At 44.4% G+C, this 15679-nt stretch overlaps 2 protein-coding genes and 1 pseudogene across 2 annotated transcripts in view; all 3 read right to left on the bottom strand.

Moving 5' to 3' along the window:
• The window catches only part of LOC139609645 (ribonuclease inhibitor-like), a 137236-nt gene that overhangs the window by 96927 nt on the left and 24630 nt on the right, over nucleotides 1-15679 (bottom strand). The window lies entirely within an intron of this gene.
• The window catches only part of LOC139609603 (NLR family CARD domain-containing protein 3-like), a 93270-nt gene that overhangs the window by 74653 nt on the left and 2938 nt on the right, over nucleotides 1-15679 (bottom strand). The window contains exons 2-4 of the mRNA XM_071464429.1: nucleotides 15493-15624; nucleotides 15255-15380; nucleotides 15011-15124 (exon numbers count right to left, since the gene is read on the bottom strand). Of these exons, the coding sequence (XP_071320530.1) occupies nucleotides 15011-15124; nucleotides 15255-15380; nucleotides 15493-15581 (329 nt within the window). The 5' untranslated portion in view covers nucleotides 15582-15624. The remainder of the gene's footprint in view (nucleotides 1-15010; nucleotides 15125-15254; nucleotides 15381-15492; nucleotides 15625-15679) is intronic.
• Nucleotides 251-12039, bottom strand: LOC139609623 (NLR family CARD domain-containing protein 3-like; annotated as a pseudogene).

A 15679-nucleotide genomic window follows, 5' to 3' on the forward strand; every position in this document is an offset into this window, starting at 1 on the left:
AACATTTATAACTTTATTAATTCCCCCTTTTTTTTTGAGATTGGTCTTAACCCATTTTTCAGGTGGGTTACAGTTCCACCAAAATAATGTCTTTGTGAAACTTTAATCCTGCAGCTCAACAATCAAAGCCAAAGAACAGTTTGCAGTTTATCAGACGTGACATTTCCATGATTATAAGCAACACGGTATAGACGGGCTGGGTATTTGTTTAGTTACTTAGACACCTGCACAGGCTCTTCTTTACTAAGGTTGTGTGTAAGCTGTGGGTTAGGGGGTGGGGGGGGTCAGGCAGCAGGAGTGAGCTGGTGGTAGTTGACTTGAGACAGCTCGGCTAACACTGGCTGCAGCCTTTATCGACACGTTGCAGCTGGTAACGTTACCGATGTCGCTGTGGTCTGACTTGGATCTCCACAACCAGTTTTCAATATCCATGTAACGATTTGTGGACACTTAGCAAACACTACTGCATTTTCTGTTAACTACAGAAGTGTTGCCTGGGTTTTCCAAATTGACCGTAATTTACCATCCTTGAGACACACAAAGAAATAACTTCAATATAAAACAGGAAATGAACCAAAAAGTCCAAACAGAGAGTCAAAAATAAAGTCCAAAGTCCAAACATAAGATGCCCATAAGGGCAAACCCTGACACAACTGTTCCTTACATCTTTTACAATGTACTGTATGCTCTGACCTTTCAAACAAATAACAGCATTTTACTTTGAACTGAATCAGCTCAATAGTCCTAAGATTCTGAGAGAAACACAAAACACATGTGCGTAATGATACTCTGTGAAAAGACAAGAAAATAACAGTCTTAAAAAAGGTAAAAGTCAACTTTTTTTCATTTTTATCCTGCATTAATTGTAGCTTTCATCTTCAAAGAAGAGGAATAAGTTTACAAGGAAACATTCAGAAGACTTAAAAAAAGAAACTGATTTAATACATACATGTGAAAATGTGTGTGAGTAAAAGAGACAGACATGTACTGATTGACTTATCTGTCCGACAGTGAGAAAGTTTCTCTCTCTGCTACACTGAACACAGAGACACTGAGGAACCAGACCACCAGACTGCAAACCCTGGATACAGAGGCTGAGTGAAGGTGGTGTTGAAGGTGTGGAGGTGGATCAGTGAGTCAGAGGAGACTCTGTAGAAGGACAGAGAGCCAGCAGGACAGTCCACATACACTGCTACTCTGTTAGAGTCAGAGGAGGAGCAGGAGGAGATGGGTCTTTGTGTGTCATTGTGCCAGACATAGTAACCATCATCAGAGCCTCTCAGACTCCAGGACTGATCGTTCAACCCAAACACACAGTCAGAACTGTTTCCTTTCCTGCTGATTCCTCTGTAACTCACTGATATATGAACCATTCCTCTCCACTCGACCTCCCAGTAACAGCGACCAGTCAGACCATCTCTACACAGCAGCTGAGGCCAGTACTCAAATCTGTCTGGATGATCAGGATACAACTGATCCTCCTTCACATGTGTCACCTTCCTGTTGTCGTCAGACAGTTTGACGTTTGTGTTCACTGTGTTTGTGTCAAGTGTGAGTTCACAGGAATCTGATGGAGAGAAAAAGATGCAGCTGCAATTACTTATCATCTGAGGCCTTTACTATGAAGCAAGTTTAACATACCAACCCTTTTGTCATCTGGCTCAACTGAACCAAACATTGTCCGTCCTGGATAACCTATGCTAAAAGGCTGGTTATCAGTTTTCTCTGGGTTTATCAATCCGGCTATGAGCATGTTCATATGAAAGAGTCAGAGTTTTTAATTATGAGTAACATTGTCAGAACTATGAATAAAGTACTATTAACTACTAAAAAATTAAATTTGGTTATAATGACATCCAAGAGTCATGTTCAACAATGTGAAATGTAAACAATATAATCACATGACTCGAATAAAAAAGAAATGGAAGAAATAATTTCAGTGATTAAGTTAACATGAATTATCATAAATTTCTCACTGGATATTTTTCTCTTCTGTCTGATGATGAACAAACTTTTGTGAACATGTAATGAAGATGAAACAGTTAAAGTGAGGTCAGACTATTTGTGGGGAGAAATTGATGTGTGATGACGTCAGTGGGATGAAATGTTAATTTCTAATCATAAAATATTGTTCAGTGTGAGGATCAGTGTTCTAATCAAAGACATCTGAGGTTTAGTTGTTTTTTTTTCCAGTTCTGCTCACAGAGTCTCCTCATGTTATTTTGAGCTGCAGTAGTGAAGAGGAGAGTCACAGCTTCATCACTGTCAGGCTCCTGTCCATGTTCAGTTCAGATGAAGCTCTAATAGTTCTGATGTAGTTATGTGGTGATAAACTCTCCTCTGTTAAAAGCTCTCTTTTAAGACCAGAGTGGACACATGGAAAGACTCCAACAGCAGAACAATTCCACTGATTCATATAAATATCTACTGCTTGTTATTATTATCACCTAATTGTAAACTATTTTGTTCTGGTCAGGCTCCTGTAGAAATGATGACTCCATTTTTCTAGGTGTCTGATTGGTCAGCAGTTGGACTGTTAACAGGTTTTAATCTGATCCTCTGAAGTAACCTGCCCTGGAGCAGGTTAGGAGTTCAAGATAAGTTACCATGGTGATTTACCCCATTAGTGAACCACTGTTATAGGATTGAAAACCTAGAGTTAACCCCAAATCCTGCTTTGTACTTAATCATGAGTCATGAGACAGTTTGAAGATGGTTGAATGTACTGCTTTGTTTTCATGAATCAAATTAAAACACACTTACACTTCCTCAGACCTGGTTTCAACCACTGAACTCCACCAGGCTCCACTCTGAAAGGAGGAGGGGGTCAGATCAGCACATTTTCTTTTAACATGGAAACATGGTCATTATATGGCTCTCATACACAGATTCATATACACTGAAAAAGGAACAGTCCAACATTTTAGCAAACACACTTAAATGAGCATCTCAAAAGCCCTGTCTGCAGTTGTCACATTTATACAAAGTTTTAACTAGAATCAAGATTTATTATTAGTCACATACATATTTAGACTCGCAGTAAAATGCAAAATCTGGTTGCTCCTTAACTGTGCAACAGAAACTAATTGTTGTGGTTTACTAATAAGTTATTCTTTATCTTTGTCCTAATCTAGACTATAGATATCCTGAAATTATCTCTGTATAGACACTGATCTGATACGATCTTGGGCAAGGGGGTAGGAAATTATGTTTTTTTTTTAATTGACAGCTACTTCAACATACAAAGATCTGCCCAAACAGCATAAATCATTACCAACAAGCAATTATTACTTTTGTTCCTGGGGGTGTCATGATGCACATTTCTTTTTCATGTTCAACCAGTGTTTATATTTTGAGCAAAGAAAAAAGGCTTCCTGCATGTGTGATTACTCACATAACACTCATATCCACGAACCACCTGAACATTAGACTTTGTCTGTGGCTGCAGCAGGCCTCCATACCTGAGAGAGTCCAGTCTCCAGTCTGGATCCTCCAGTCCAGCAGACAGCTGCTTCACTGCTGAGTCTCCTGGATGATTGTAGCTCAGGTCCAGCTCTCTCAGATGGGAGGGGTTGGAGCTCAGAGCTGAGGCCAGAGAAGCACAGCCTTCCTCTGTGATCAGACAGCCTGACAGACTGCAAACACAAAAAAACAATAAACATGGCAGATAAATATTATATTTATATTGATATTTATCTAAATATAAAACATTCTACAGTATGGAGGTAGCTCTGTGAGGCTGTTTTAAACAAACATGAACATGCTAACATATGCAAAATGACAATGCTAAAATGTTGATGTTCAGCAGCTGTAAATTTTATAAATATCATTTTCATTATCTTAGTTTAGCCTGTTAGCATGTTAATGAGCAATTAGCACTGGTAGTGTGCTAGGGTCATTCATTCAAGGCTTCAAATGTTATTTGAGGGTAGAAAAAGGGCCGTAGAATCTCTGTGTGTATTTGTGTTTAGCCAGAGAGACAGAGAGTAGGGTAACTTTCAGTAAAGGAGCCAATTGGTGTCATGCATTAGGTAGATCTTGGTATTCATTGGTCACGGCACTGAGTCAAAGTAGTGCAGCAGCCATGGGCAGCAAAATGGCGTTTCTAGAAAGCAAGTTAAGAAAAATTTTCTTACTACCTGGATCTGCCACAGTTCCATAATGAACCAAGGATTCTCATCATATAGGCCTAATATAGAAGATGTCTAATGTGTTGTTACTTCAGAGCCACATAATAAGGAGGAAAAAAATCATCAGTTTTTTGCTGACAACATGGAAAAGATTTACTCACAAGATAAAAAAAAAAAAAACACACGCTGGATTTTAGGCCTGAGTAGCCTGAGCGGGTATAACACAATTCATTAATCTGCTATGGGGACCCCATAGATGGTTAACGATCTGGTGCCTCAGGAAGGGCAAGCAAGGCTTAGCTCAGGCTGTTTTTACTTGGTATGGGATATCATCGGCACTTTGGAGAACCGGTGAAGCTAACCAACATGTCTTCTAGTCAGGAGGTAGAGTCTGAAGATTCAGGAAAAGCCTTGCCCATATCCTTGGCAGAGGTTAGTGACAAGAGAGTGACAGCAAGGTGCCCCTTTCCTGTCACTCTCTTCTGTCCTATCAATAAAGGCAAAAAATGCCCCAAAAAATACCTAAAAAAAAAAAAAAAACAGCTAACATTGGGCTTTTTTCAGCAATGGAAAAGGGTTCAATCAGCATTCACACCTGAGTCAAATGACTCAGCCGTAGAAACGGGTATTTATTGGCTCCAGCTCCGTTAGGCTCCGATCAGGTGATGTGAACACAAAACCCAGACTAACCCGCAAATTTTCGCTTCTTTTTCTGATGTAATGTCTTTCAAGGTCAGTCACTGTACACACACCTATCACCGGTCCAGCACGATGCTGTTACACCAACTACATTGAGATCAGGGATGAAAGAGTGAGCTGCAGCTCTAAACGTTTTAAAAACTCACCAATGGAAACATCTGATACAGAGCCTTGGACACTTCAGCAGGCTTTCACCAGTTTGCAGGACAGCTAGCAGCTCAATCTCTCTTTACTGTGTCTGTGTGTGTGGGTGCTAAGTGCATGTGATAATATTGCACCGTGCAGTTGTGTATGTCCTCAGTCTGAACAGAAAGACAAACTCAACTGGCAGTGGAAAAAAAATCTGCTTATACCCACTATTTTTGGTAGAAAAAGAGGTATTAAATTCAGTGCAAAATTTTCATTTAGATCAATTCAGGGGTCTTTATATCGATGCACTCGCATCTTTTAAACTAAAACCGATTTCCAATTCATATTGGTTATTTGTTATACCCCTAGTAAGGAGCTCTGACATCCAGAGGGTGCTCAGAGTAGAGCAGCTGCTCCTTTGCATCAACAGGAGCCAGATGAGGTGGTTCATCTAACCATGCATCTAAACAGGATGCCTCCTAGGCACCTTCCATTGTAGGTTGTCTAAGCACGTCCAACTGGTAGGAGGCCTCCAGAACATGCTGGAGAAATTATATGTCTAATATGGCCTAGGAACACCTCAGGATCCCCTGGGGGGGGGGCGGGAAAATGTTGCTGGGCAGAGGGACATCTGGACTACTTTGCTTCACCTGCTGCCACCATGACCCGACCTCAGATAAGCGGAAGAAAATGGATGGATGGATGGATGGATGAATGGATGGGTGGATGGATGGGCCCCCTGGAATCCCCTCAACCGGACCCAACTTTGAGAACTCTTGGTATTGATCTCAAATTACTCAACAATTGTGCATTAACCTGTTGAAATTTAAAAAATAATCTCCCAGGGGAGGATTCCCCAGACCCTCTACAAAGGTCTGGGCTAAGCCCTCAATCTTAGCAATGCCCCTGGTAAATACAATGTCCCACTGAGGCTGATGGGGATGTCATGAGTTCGGCAAGTAAATCATTGAACAAACATTAGAAGATCACTAAAGTTGTTAGAAGTCACCATAAGGGGACAGCGAATGTCTGAACCACATTCAATCAAAATCAATCCAATAGTTGTTGAATTATATCAGTCTGGACTAAAGCGATGGATTGACATTATAATCCATAGAGTCATGCTTTTAGTGAGATTAAAAACATAAAAATGTGTTTATAAAGATGGAAGCTCTTGTCAAGAAGGGAGAAAAAAATGCATGTACTGTGTGCTGTGTGCATTCACAAAAGAAAAACTGTGACTTCAAAGTGGTGTATCAAAGTAGACATGAGACAGATCAAGGTAACTGGTAATTCAGTCTAGATACAATGCTTTGGAGTAAAATTTAGAATAATTGTTAAATAAGCTTTTAAATGGTCACATATGTAACAGATTGATAACCCTGACCTTAGCGTCTTCAGTGTACAGTGTGGACTCTCAAGTCCAGCAGACAGCAGCTTCACTCCTGAATCCTGCAGGTTGTTGTTACTCAGGTCCAGGTCTCTCAGACTAGAGGACTGTGAACTGAGAACTGAGGACAGAGTTTCACAGCTCCTCTCTGAGAGGTTACAGCCACTCAGTCTGAAGTGATGATAATAGGGCATGAAAGAAGAAAGAAATTAATGTTGTTGAAAAGATAGCAGTTCTGTTTTATAATGATGAATAAATTCAGCTATCTATACACTTACAGAGCTTTCTTGGAGACTTTGACCACTGGCAGCAGCCTCAGAAGAGCCTCCTCTGAAGCAGAGTATTTCTTCAGGTCAAACACGTCCAAATCTGTTTCTGATGACAGTAAGATGAAGACCAATGCTGACAACTGAGCAGGAGACAGTTTATCTGTGGAGAGATTTCCTGAACTTAAGTACTTTTGGATCTGCTCCACTAGAGAACAATCATTCAGTTCATTCAGACAGTGTAACAGGTTGATGCTTTTCTCTGCAGAGGCAGTCTCTTCAATCTTCTTCTTGATGTACTGGACTGTTTCCTGATTGATGTGTGAGCCAATTCCTGATTGTGTCAGTAGGCCTTGTAGGAGTGTCTGATTGGTCTGCAGTGAAAGACCCAGGAGGAAGCGGAGGAACAAGTCTAGATGTCCATTTGGACTCTTCAAAGCCTCGTTCACAGCACTCTGGTAGAAGGTTGTCTCTGCCAATTCATCTTTTGTTGTTTCAGACTTCTGGAAGGTTGTTAGCTCTTCCGACAGCAGATTGACTCCAGAGTTCATGAAGGTCATGTGGACATGAAGAGCAGCCAGAAACTCCTGAACACTCAGATGGACAAAGCAGAACACTTTGTCATGGTACAGCCCTCCCACCTCTGTAAAGATCTGTGTGAACACTCCTGAGTACACTGAGGCTGCTGTGATATCAATGTCACACTCTGTCAGGTCTGATTCATAGAAGATCAGGTTTCCTTTCTGCAGCTGCTCAAAAGCCAGTTTTCCCAGAGATTCAATCATCTTCTGGTTCTCTGGACTCCAGAGTGGATCTGTCTCAGCTCCTCCATCATACTTGACCTTCTTCAGTTTAGTCTGAACCACCAGGAAGTGGATGTACATTTGAGTGAGGGTATTGGGCAGCTCTTCTTCTTGTCTGGTCTTCAGCACGTCCTCCAGAACTGTAGCAGTGATCCAGCAGAAGATTGGGATGTGGCACATGATGTGGAGGCTTCGTGATCTCTTGATGTGGGAGATGATCCTGCTGGCCTGCTCCTCATCTCTGAATCTCTTCCTGAAGTATTCCTCCTTCTGTGGGTCAGTGAACCCTTTGACCTCTGTCATCATGTCAACACACTCAGGAGGGATCTGATGCAGGTCGTGTGGTTATCCAGAGGCGAGCAGAGGGAAGCAGTTGCCCCCTGATGAGGTTTGTCAGCACCACCTCCACTGAGGTGGCCTCTGTAACATCAGTCAGGATCTCAGTGTTGTGGAAGTCCAGAGAAAGTCGACACTCATCCAGCCCATCAAATATGAACACAACCTGGAATTGTTCAAATCTGCAGATTCCTGCTTCTTTGATTTCAGTGAAGAAGTGATGAACAAGTTCCACCAAGCTGAACTTTTTCTCTTTCAGCACATTCAGCTCTCTGAAGGTGAATGGAAATGTGAACTGTATGTCCTGGTTGGCTTTGTCTTCAGCCCAGTCCAGAGTGAACTTCTGTGTTAAGACTGTTTTCCCAATGCCAGCCACTCCCTTTGTCATCACTGTTCTGATTGGCCCATCTCTTCCAGGTGAAGCTTTAAAGATGTCTTCTTGCCTGATGTTTTTTTCTGGTCTAACTGGTTTCCTGGATGCTGTTTCAATCTGTCTGACCTCATGATCATCATTGACCTCTCCAGTCCCTCCCTCTGTGATGTAGAGTTCTGTGTAGATCTGATTCAGAGGGGTTGGGTTTCCTGCTTTTGCGATTCCCTCAAACACACACTGGAACTTCTTCCTCAGGTTAGATTTGAGTCTAGGCTGGCACATAGCAGGAGATTCTGAAAGAATACAAAAGCACATTTTCTTGCTGACTTTATTTAAATGTACTGACTTTTCAGGTCCAAGAGTGTCGACTGAGAGTCTAAACAAATTCTGCTGTTAGCTAATGTTACGTCCCGATGTGGCCAGGGGATGTGGGGAGTAACACACAACAATTTAAACCCAGGGAAAAAGAGAGGAGGAAAGCAGAGGTACACTGCATCCAGAAAGTATTCACAGCGCTTCACTTTTTCTACATTTTGTTATGGTACAGCCTTATTCCAAAATGGATTAAATTCATTTTTTACCTCAACATTCTACACACAATACCAATACACAATAGTATATTGTGAAAGTGAAAAAAGTTTGCCTGAAATTTTTGCAAATATATCACAAAATCACAAAAAATTCACAGCCTTTACCATGACACTCAAAATTACTACAACTTGATTGGAGTCCACCTGTCGTAAATTCAGTTGATTGGACATGATTAAGAAAGGCACACACCTGTCTATATAAGGGCCCATAGTTGACAGTGCATGTCAGAGCACAAACCAAGCCATGAAGTCCAAGGAATTGTCTGTAGACCTCCGAGACAGGATTGTATCGAGGCACAGATCTGGGGAAGGGTACAGAAAATTTTCAATTCCAAAATCCAAATGAGCACAGTGGCCATCCATAAATGGAAGAAGTTTGGAACCACCAGGATTCTTCCTAGAGCTGGCCGCCCGGCCAATCTGAATGATCAGGGCAGAAGGGCCTTGGTCAGGGAGGTGACCAAGAACCAGATGGTCACTCTGACAGTGCTCCAGCGTTGCTCTGTGGAGAGAGAACCTTCCAGAAGGACAACCATTTCTGCAACACTCCACCAATCAGGCCTGTAATGGTAGAGTGGCCAGATGGAAGTAAAAGGCACATGACAGCCCGCCTGGAGTTTGCCAAAAGGCACCTGAAGGACTCTCAGACCATGAGAAACAAGATTATCTGGTCTGATGAAACAAAGATTGAACTCTTTGGCCCGAATGCCAAGTGTCATGTCTGGAGGAAACCAGGCATCATCACCCGGCCAGTACCATTCCTACAGTGAAGCATGGTGGTGGCAGCATCATGCTGTGGGGATGTTTTTCAGCAGCAGGAACTGGGAGACTAGTCAGGGTCGAGGGAAAGATGAATGCAGCAATGTACAGAGACATCCTTGATGATAACCCGTTCCAGAGCGCTCTGGACCTCAGACTGGGGCAAAGGTTCATCCTCCAACAGGACAACGACCCTAAGCACACAGCCAAGATAACAAAGGAGTTATCTCTGTAATCCTGGCGATGAGCCTGCTGATGAAATCAGCTGAACCAGAGTGCAGATGCCCCAGGTCCAAGTCCGGGATCTGTCAATCACCAATTCAGGCCTTCATGGATGACCTAACCGACCACTGAGTCAGTACCTGGAGGCAGATGGATCCTGAAGGGCTTGGACAGGCTGATGGGAAGGGCCAGGATGACCTTAAGATCTTGTGGAATGACCTCTGGCGGTCAGAGCCACATTGCACCCTTGAACACATTTTGAGCTGCTGTCTAAAAGCTTTGGCAGAAGGCCCATATCACGGGATGATGACCAAGACATGACCACGTGCTCAAGACTATTACAGAGACTGCGGTACTGCAGTACTATTACCAGCTGCAGAAGGTTAAAGCCCCCAGAGCAGTCTGTCAATTTCATCAGTGCTGAAGAGAAACCATGAGCAATATAAAATGCAGCAACAGAGCTTATAATTAATGCACAGTAGGCAACTGACATTGGATTTGGGTAGCCAACTCTGTCAGACCTGACATTTTTCCAGTATCAGAACAGAACATACAGTACTTATGCTGGACCAATCTGTGCCATGCAAAGACTGTATGGAGGAGGCTACAACAACACAAGGGTTGCTAAGAAAGCCTCCAGATGGCTCTGGATTAAGGGAGCCATCTGTGGGAGAGTGCAGCTAGGGCACAAGCTGCGGCCTGATCAACCTTGGCTGGATCACTTAAATGGGGTGCCTGATGATCGAAAGACCAGAAAAATCTGATAACCATAGGATACACCACTGACGATATATGCCCTAGCTAAGCAGCAATAGATGTTTCATTATTAAAAAAGTACATTTACACAAGATCAGGGAGGGTTCACCCAGCCACAGTGCGGGGAATGATAACAGCAAGGAGGAGCTGGGAAAAGGAGGAGAGACAAAGGAGTCAGGGTGAGAGAATCAAGGTTTTCAGAAGGAAAAAAGGCAGGTAACTGACCTCTGTGTCATGAATGATGCTAGAATAACAAGTTGCATAAAATAAAATATTGATGAAAATGAAAATTCTTAGCAGCTACATATTCAGATTTCCCTGGACATGAGGGTGGGGGGAGGGGTTTCTCCATCATGTTAAATTAGAGAAATCCCCTTACATAAGTATAGATCATAATTTCATTCCCCTAAAGAATGCATATGTAAACATATTTCCCATCATGGTTTGTGATGTTAGTAAATGTCCTATTTCTCAATCTTTAGAGATATCCTCTTACTGCTCTGCAGAGAGTCAGCCAGCTCCTCCTGCTTCATTCTCCTTAGGAAGTTTAGTGTGATCTTCAGAAATGCCTCTCTGCTGCTCCTCTGCTCTTCATCCTCACCATCCAACACATCATCCTCCCTCTGACTGTCTAAGCTTTTTGGGTAATCTGCACTCAGAACCTTCTGGATCTTCTTCAGCTCGTTCTTCATGAAAGTGACTATGTTCTCCTCCAGCAGCTGGAACAGAAAACTACATGAGTGACAGCATCAAACTAAAACCATGGAGCCAAACATCAGATCCATGTTGGACAAACTGACAATCCACTGGTCTAAAATGCAGCACAGAGATTTTTGTGAACAGCACAGTAGTAAAAGGAGTAGTTGTACATGTACAGACCATAAATATGGAGTCCAGGTGTGTTTGATGCTGCTGGGCAGACTGACCACCAGGAACCTCTGAGCTCTCCTGGTCTTCTCTGTGGAGGAATCATGAAAAATTAGCTCACATTATGTCTGTCCACACAGACTCCGCACACCGCTCCCAGGTATCTTTCTCTCCAAGGTGCGTTCACTGCCCAACAAGCTGGATGAACTTCAGCTGCTGGTGCAGAAGAACAGAGACTTTTCTTCATCTTCCGTCCTGTGCTTCACGGAGACGTGGCTGTGTGGATGGTTCCGGACTCTGCGCTGGAGCTGGCCGGCTTCCAGCTCTTCAGAGCGGATCGCGACACAGAGCTGTCCGGCAGAACGAAAGGTGGAGGAGTCTGTTTTTATGCTAACAGTGGCTGGTGCAGAGACGTGACAGTGATCCTGCAGCACTGTTCTCCTGACCTGGAGACTTCCATCATAAACTGCAGGCCCTTCTACTCCCCTGTGAGTTCACCTCTGGCCAACGATCTGAATGAGTTCTACTGCCGCTTTGAAAGACAGTGGGACAAGCCTGACACTAACCTCCACATCAGAGCCACATTACAACCCCCCTCCTCCTCCCCTACCAAAGGAACGTCTCTCTCTATCCTGTAGAGAGATGTCAACAGGCTTTTTAAGAAGCAGAACCCCCGCAAAGCAGCCGGTCCTGACTCTGTCTCTCCATCATCCCTGAAGCACTGTGCTGATCAGCTGTCTCCAGTGTTCACGGACATCTTCAACACCTCACTGGAGACCTGTCACGTGCCAGCCTGCTTCAAATCCTCCACCATCATCCCTGTCCCCAAAAAATCAAGGCCCACAGGTCTAAATGACTACAGACCCATTGCCCTGACCTCTGTGGTCATGAAATCATTTGAGCGCCTTGTCCTGTCCCACCTCAAATCCATCACTGACCCACTCCTGGACCCCCTGCAGTTCGCTTACAGAGCCAACAGGTCTGTAGATGACGCCGTCAACATGGCTCTCCACTTCATCCTCCAGCACCTGGACTCCTCAGGGACCTATGCCAGGATCCTGTTTGTGGACTTCAGCTCTGCCTTCAACACCATCATCCCGGCTCTGCTGCAGGACAAGCTCTCCCAGCTGAGCGTGCCTGACTCCACCTGCAGGTGGATCACCGACTTCCTGTCTGACAGGAGGCAGCACGTGAAGCTAGGAAAGCATGTGTCTGACTCCCAGACCATCAGCACTGGATCCCCGCAAGGCTGCGTTCTTTCTCCTCTGCTCTTCTCCCTGTACACCAACACCTGCACCTCCAGTCATCAGTCTGTCAAGCTCCTGAAGTTTGCAGATGACACCACTCTCATTGGACTCATCTCTGATGGCGATGAGTCTGCCTACAGGTGGGAGACTGACCGTCTGGTGACCTGGTGCAGGCAGAACAACCTAGAGCTTAACGCTCTGAAGACAGTGGAAATGATAGTGGACTTCAGGAAGAGCCCAGCCCCACCCACCCCCATCACCCTGTGCGACTCCCCCGTGGCTACCGTGGAGTATTTCCGCTTCTTGGGAACCACCATTACACAGGATCTCAAATGGGAGCTAAACATCAGCTCCCTCATCAAGAAAGCTCAGCAGAGGATGTATTTCCTGAGGCAGTTGAAGAAGTTCAACCTGCCAAGGACTATGATGGTGAACTTCTACACCTCCATCATTGACTCGATCCTCACCTCCTCCATCACCATCTGGTACGCTGCTGCCACGGAGAAGGACAATAACAGACTGCAGCGTATCAACCACTCTGCGGAGAAGGTGATTGGCTGCAATCTTCCATCCCTCCAGGACCTGTACGCCTCAAGGACTTTGAGGCGTGCAAGGAAGGTTGTAGCTGACTCCTCCCACCCTGGACACAAACTCTTTGAGTCACTCCCCTCTGGCAGGAGGCTGCGGTCCTTCAGGACCAAAACCTCTCGCCACAAAAATAGCTTCTTCCCATCTGCTATCAGCCTTATCAACAAGGCTAGAGAGCCCCACTGTTGCTGATCCCCCTGATCCTCAATTGCACCAATCACCAGAAAAAATTCCTTGTATGTGAAAACATACTTGGCAATAAAACTGATTCTGATTCTGATTCTGATTGGTCATTGGTTAAACAGGTTGATGAGTCCTGACCTGAGAGTTTCCAGTCTACAGTGTGGACTCTCCAGTCCAGCAGACAGTGACTCCACCCCTGAATCCTGCAGGTTGTTGTTACTCAGGTCCAGGTCTCTCAGACTAGAGGACTGGGAGCTGAGGACTGAGGACAGAGCTTCACAGCTTCTCTCTGAGAGCTCACAGCCACTCAGTCATTTCTCCATCACATTGAATCTTTAGAGAAATCTTCTTACTGCTCTGCAGACAGTCAGCCAGCTCCTCCTCCTCAGGAAGTTCACTGTGATCTTCACAAATGCCTCTCTGATGCTCCTCTGCTCTTCATCCTCACCGTCCAAGACCTCCTCATCCTCGCTCTGACTGTCTAAGCATTCTGGGTAATCTGCACTCAGAACCTTCAGGATCTTCTTCAGCTCGTTCTTCACAAAACTGACCATGTTCTCCTCCAGCAGCTTGAACAGGAAACTACATGAGTGACAGCATCAAACTAAAACCATTGAGCCAAACATCAGATCCATGTTGGACAGACTGACAATCCACTGGTCTAACAGTGCAGCATGGAGATGATTGTGAGCAGATGTGAAAGTAGTTGTTGTACATGCACAGACCATAAATATGGAGTCCAGGTGTGTTTGATGCTGCTGGGCAGACTGACCACTGGGAACCTCTGAGCTCCCCTGGTCCACTCTGTGGAGGAATCATGAAGAATGAGCTCACATTATGTCTGTCCACACAGAGACAGACACAAGCTGAAGGTCGTTGAAGTGATGTTTGGATGTGAACAGTGAATCAGACCACTCCCTGTAGAGGTAAAGTTTTACTAGTCCTGCTGATCCCACTAAGAATCAACAACTCAGTCTGCAGCTGTTTGCAGCTTCCAGCTCAGTGTTTGGCTTCACCGGTTTAGTTTAGTTCCAACAGCTCTCACCAACCCTCCATATACAGTAGCTCTCCCTCACTGAACTCTGCTTATGTACCTTGACGCAAGGCACCTAGAACCTCCAGCTGCTCCAGTGGAGCTGCTCAGTGTCTGCTTGCATCAGACTGGTTGTACTGGGCAGCTCCCAGTATGAAAAATTACAATGAACCAGTAAAGTCTCACTGAATAAATGACTATTCAAAAACAAATCAGGAGCATCTTAAAGGATCAGTTCACTCCATCAGAGGTGTTTGTCAGGTGGTCAAACAGTGTCTGAAAAATCCACCTCCCTCAGTGATTGGTCAGCTGTGTACAGGTTAGTAAGTAGCCGGGGTTTGAACGTCTCTCTTTTTTCATTCTCCACTCAGATTATTTCTGTCACTTTTCATGTGAACAACTTAGGTTGACACTATGAATGTCCTCCAGCAGAGACTGAACATGGGAGAAGTTATCTCCATATTTAACCCACATCATGTCTCCTCCCTCTCCATGACAGCTGGAGTTTTACCTCCACCTTCCAGTGAGGACATTCACAACAGACAGAAACACTTTGATTTAAGACACTGATGCACAACACGTTGTACAAACTGGTTCTTTTCTAGAATAACCATAGTCTTCCTGACAGTCAGAGCTTACATCTGATCAGCTGATGGACGACCTCCTTTAAAGTTAATGATAACATCCTTCGACGGGTCGCTCTTTAAAGACAGACAGCTGGGTTCAGGAGAATCTGGTCTCTGCTGCTGGATCCTGAAACAAACACACAACTGATAAATGTGCATATTGGATAAAAACTGATGAAAAATATGTTGAATCTTTGAATAAACACAACAACTAACATTTAGTGTGAAGTGTCTTTCTGACTGTTTTAAATTCTTACCTTCCATCAACAGATTGTCTGAAATTATCAGGAGTAAACATTGACCGGTTTCTCTTCATGGACACACAGCTGGATCCAGGTCCAGGTCCAGCAGAGTCTGGTGTGTCCTGCTGCTGCTGCTCTGGGCTTCAACACAGCACACAAACAGCTTTAAGTGTGAATAATGATGGAGCAGTGATCTGAGTGCTGAGCTCTGACATGGAGAAGAGTCATGGACAGTTAGAGATCCTCATCTCACCTCTGAGCTCTGGTCTGGCTCTCATGGCCCCCACACAGAGTGGTTTTAGAGGGAGGGGCTCCCTCCTCTCTGTCCTCACACTGATCCATGCTGCTGGATTCACATCCACATCAGCTCACACACACTTTCTACCTTCATGTGGAGAGAAACACATATCATTCGCCTGCACATCAACTGAAATCCTCCT

The sequence above is a fragment of the Trachinotus anak genome, unplaced genomic scaffold, assembly GCF_046630095.1.
Source record: "Trachinotus anak isolate AG129_WGS33_773 ecotype Australia unplaced genomic scaffold, CSIRO_AGI_Tana_v1 ptg000026l, whole genome shotgun sequence".
In the NCBI taxonomy this organism is placed as follows: Eukaryota; Metazoa; Chordata; class Actinopteri; order Carangiformes; family Carangidae; genus Trachinotus; species Trachinotus anak.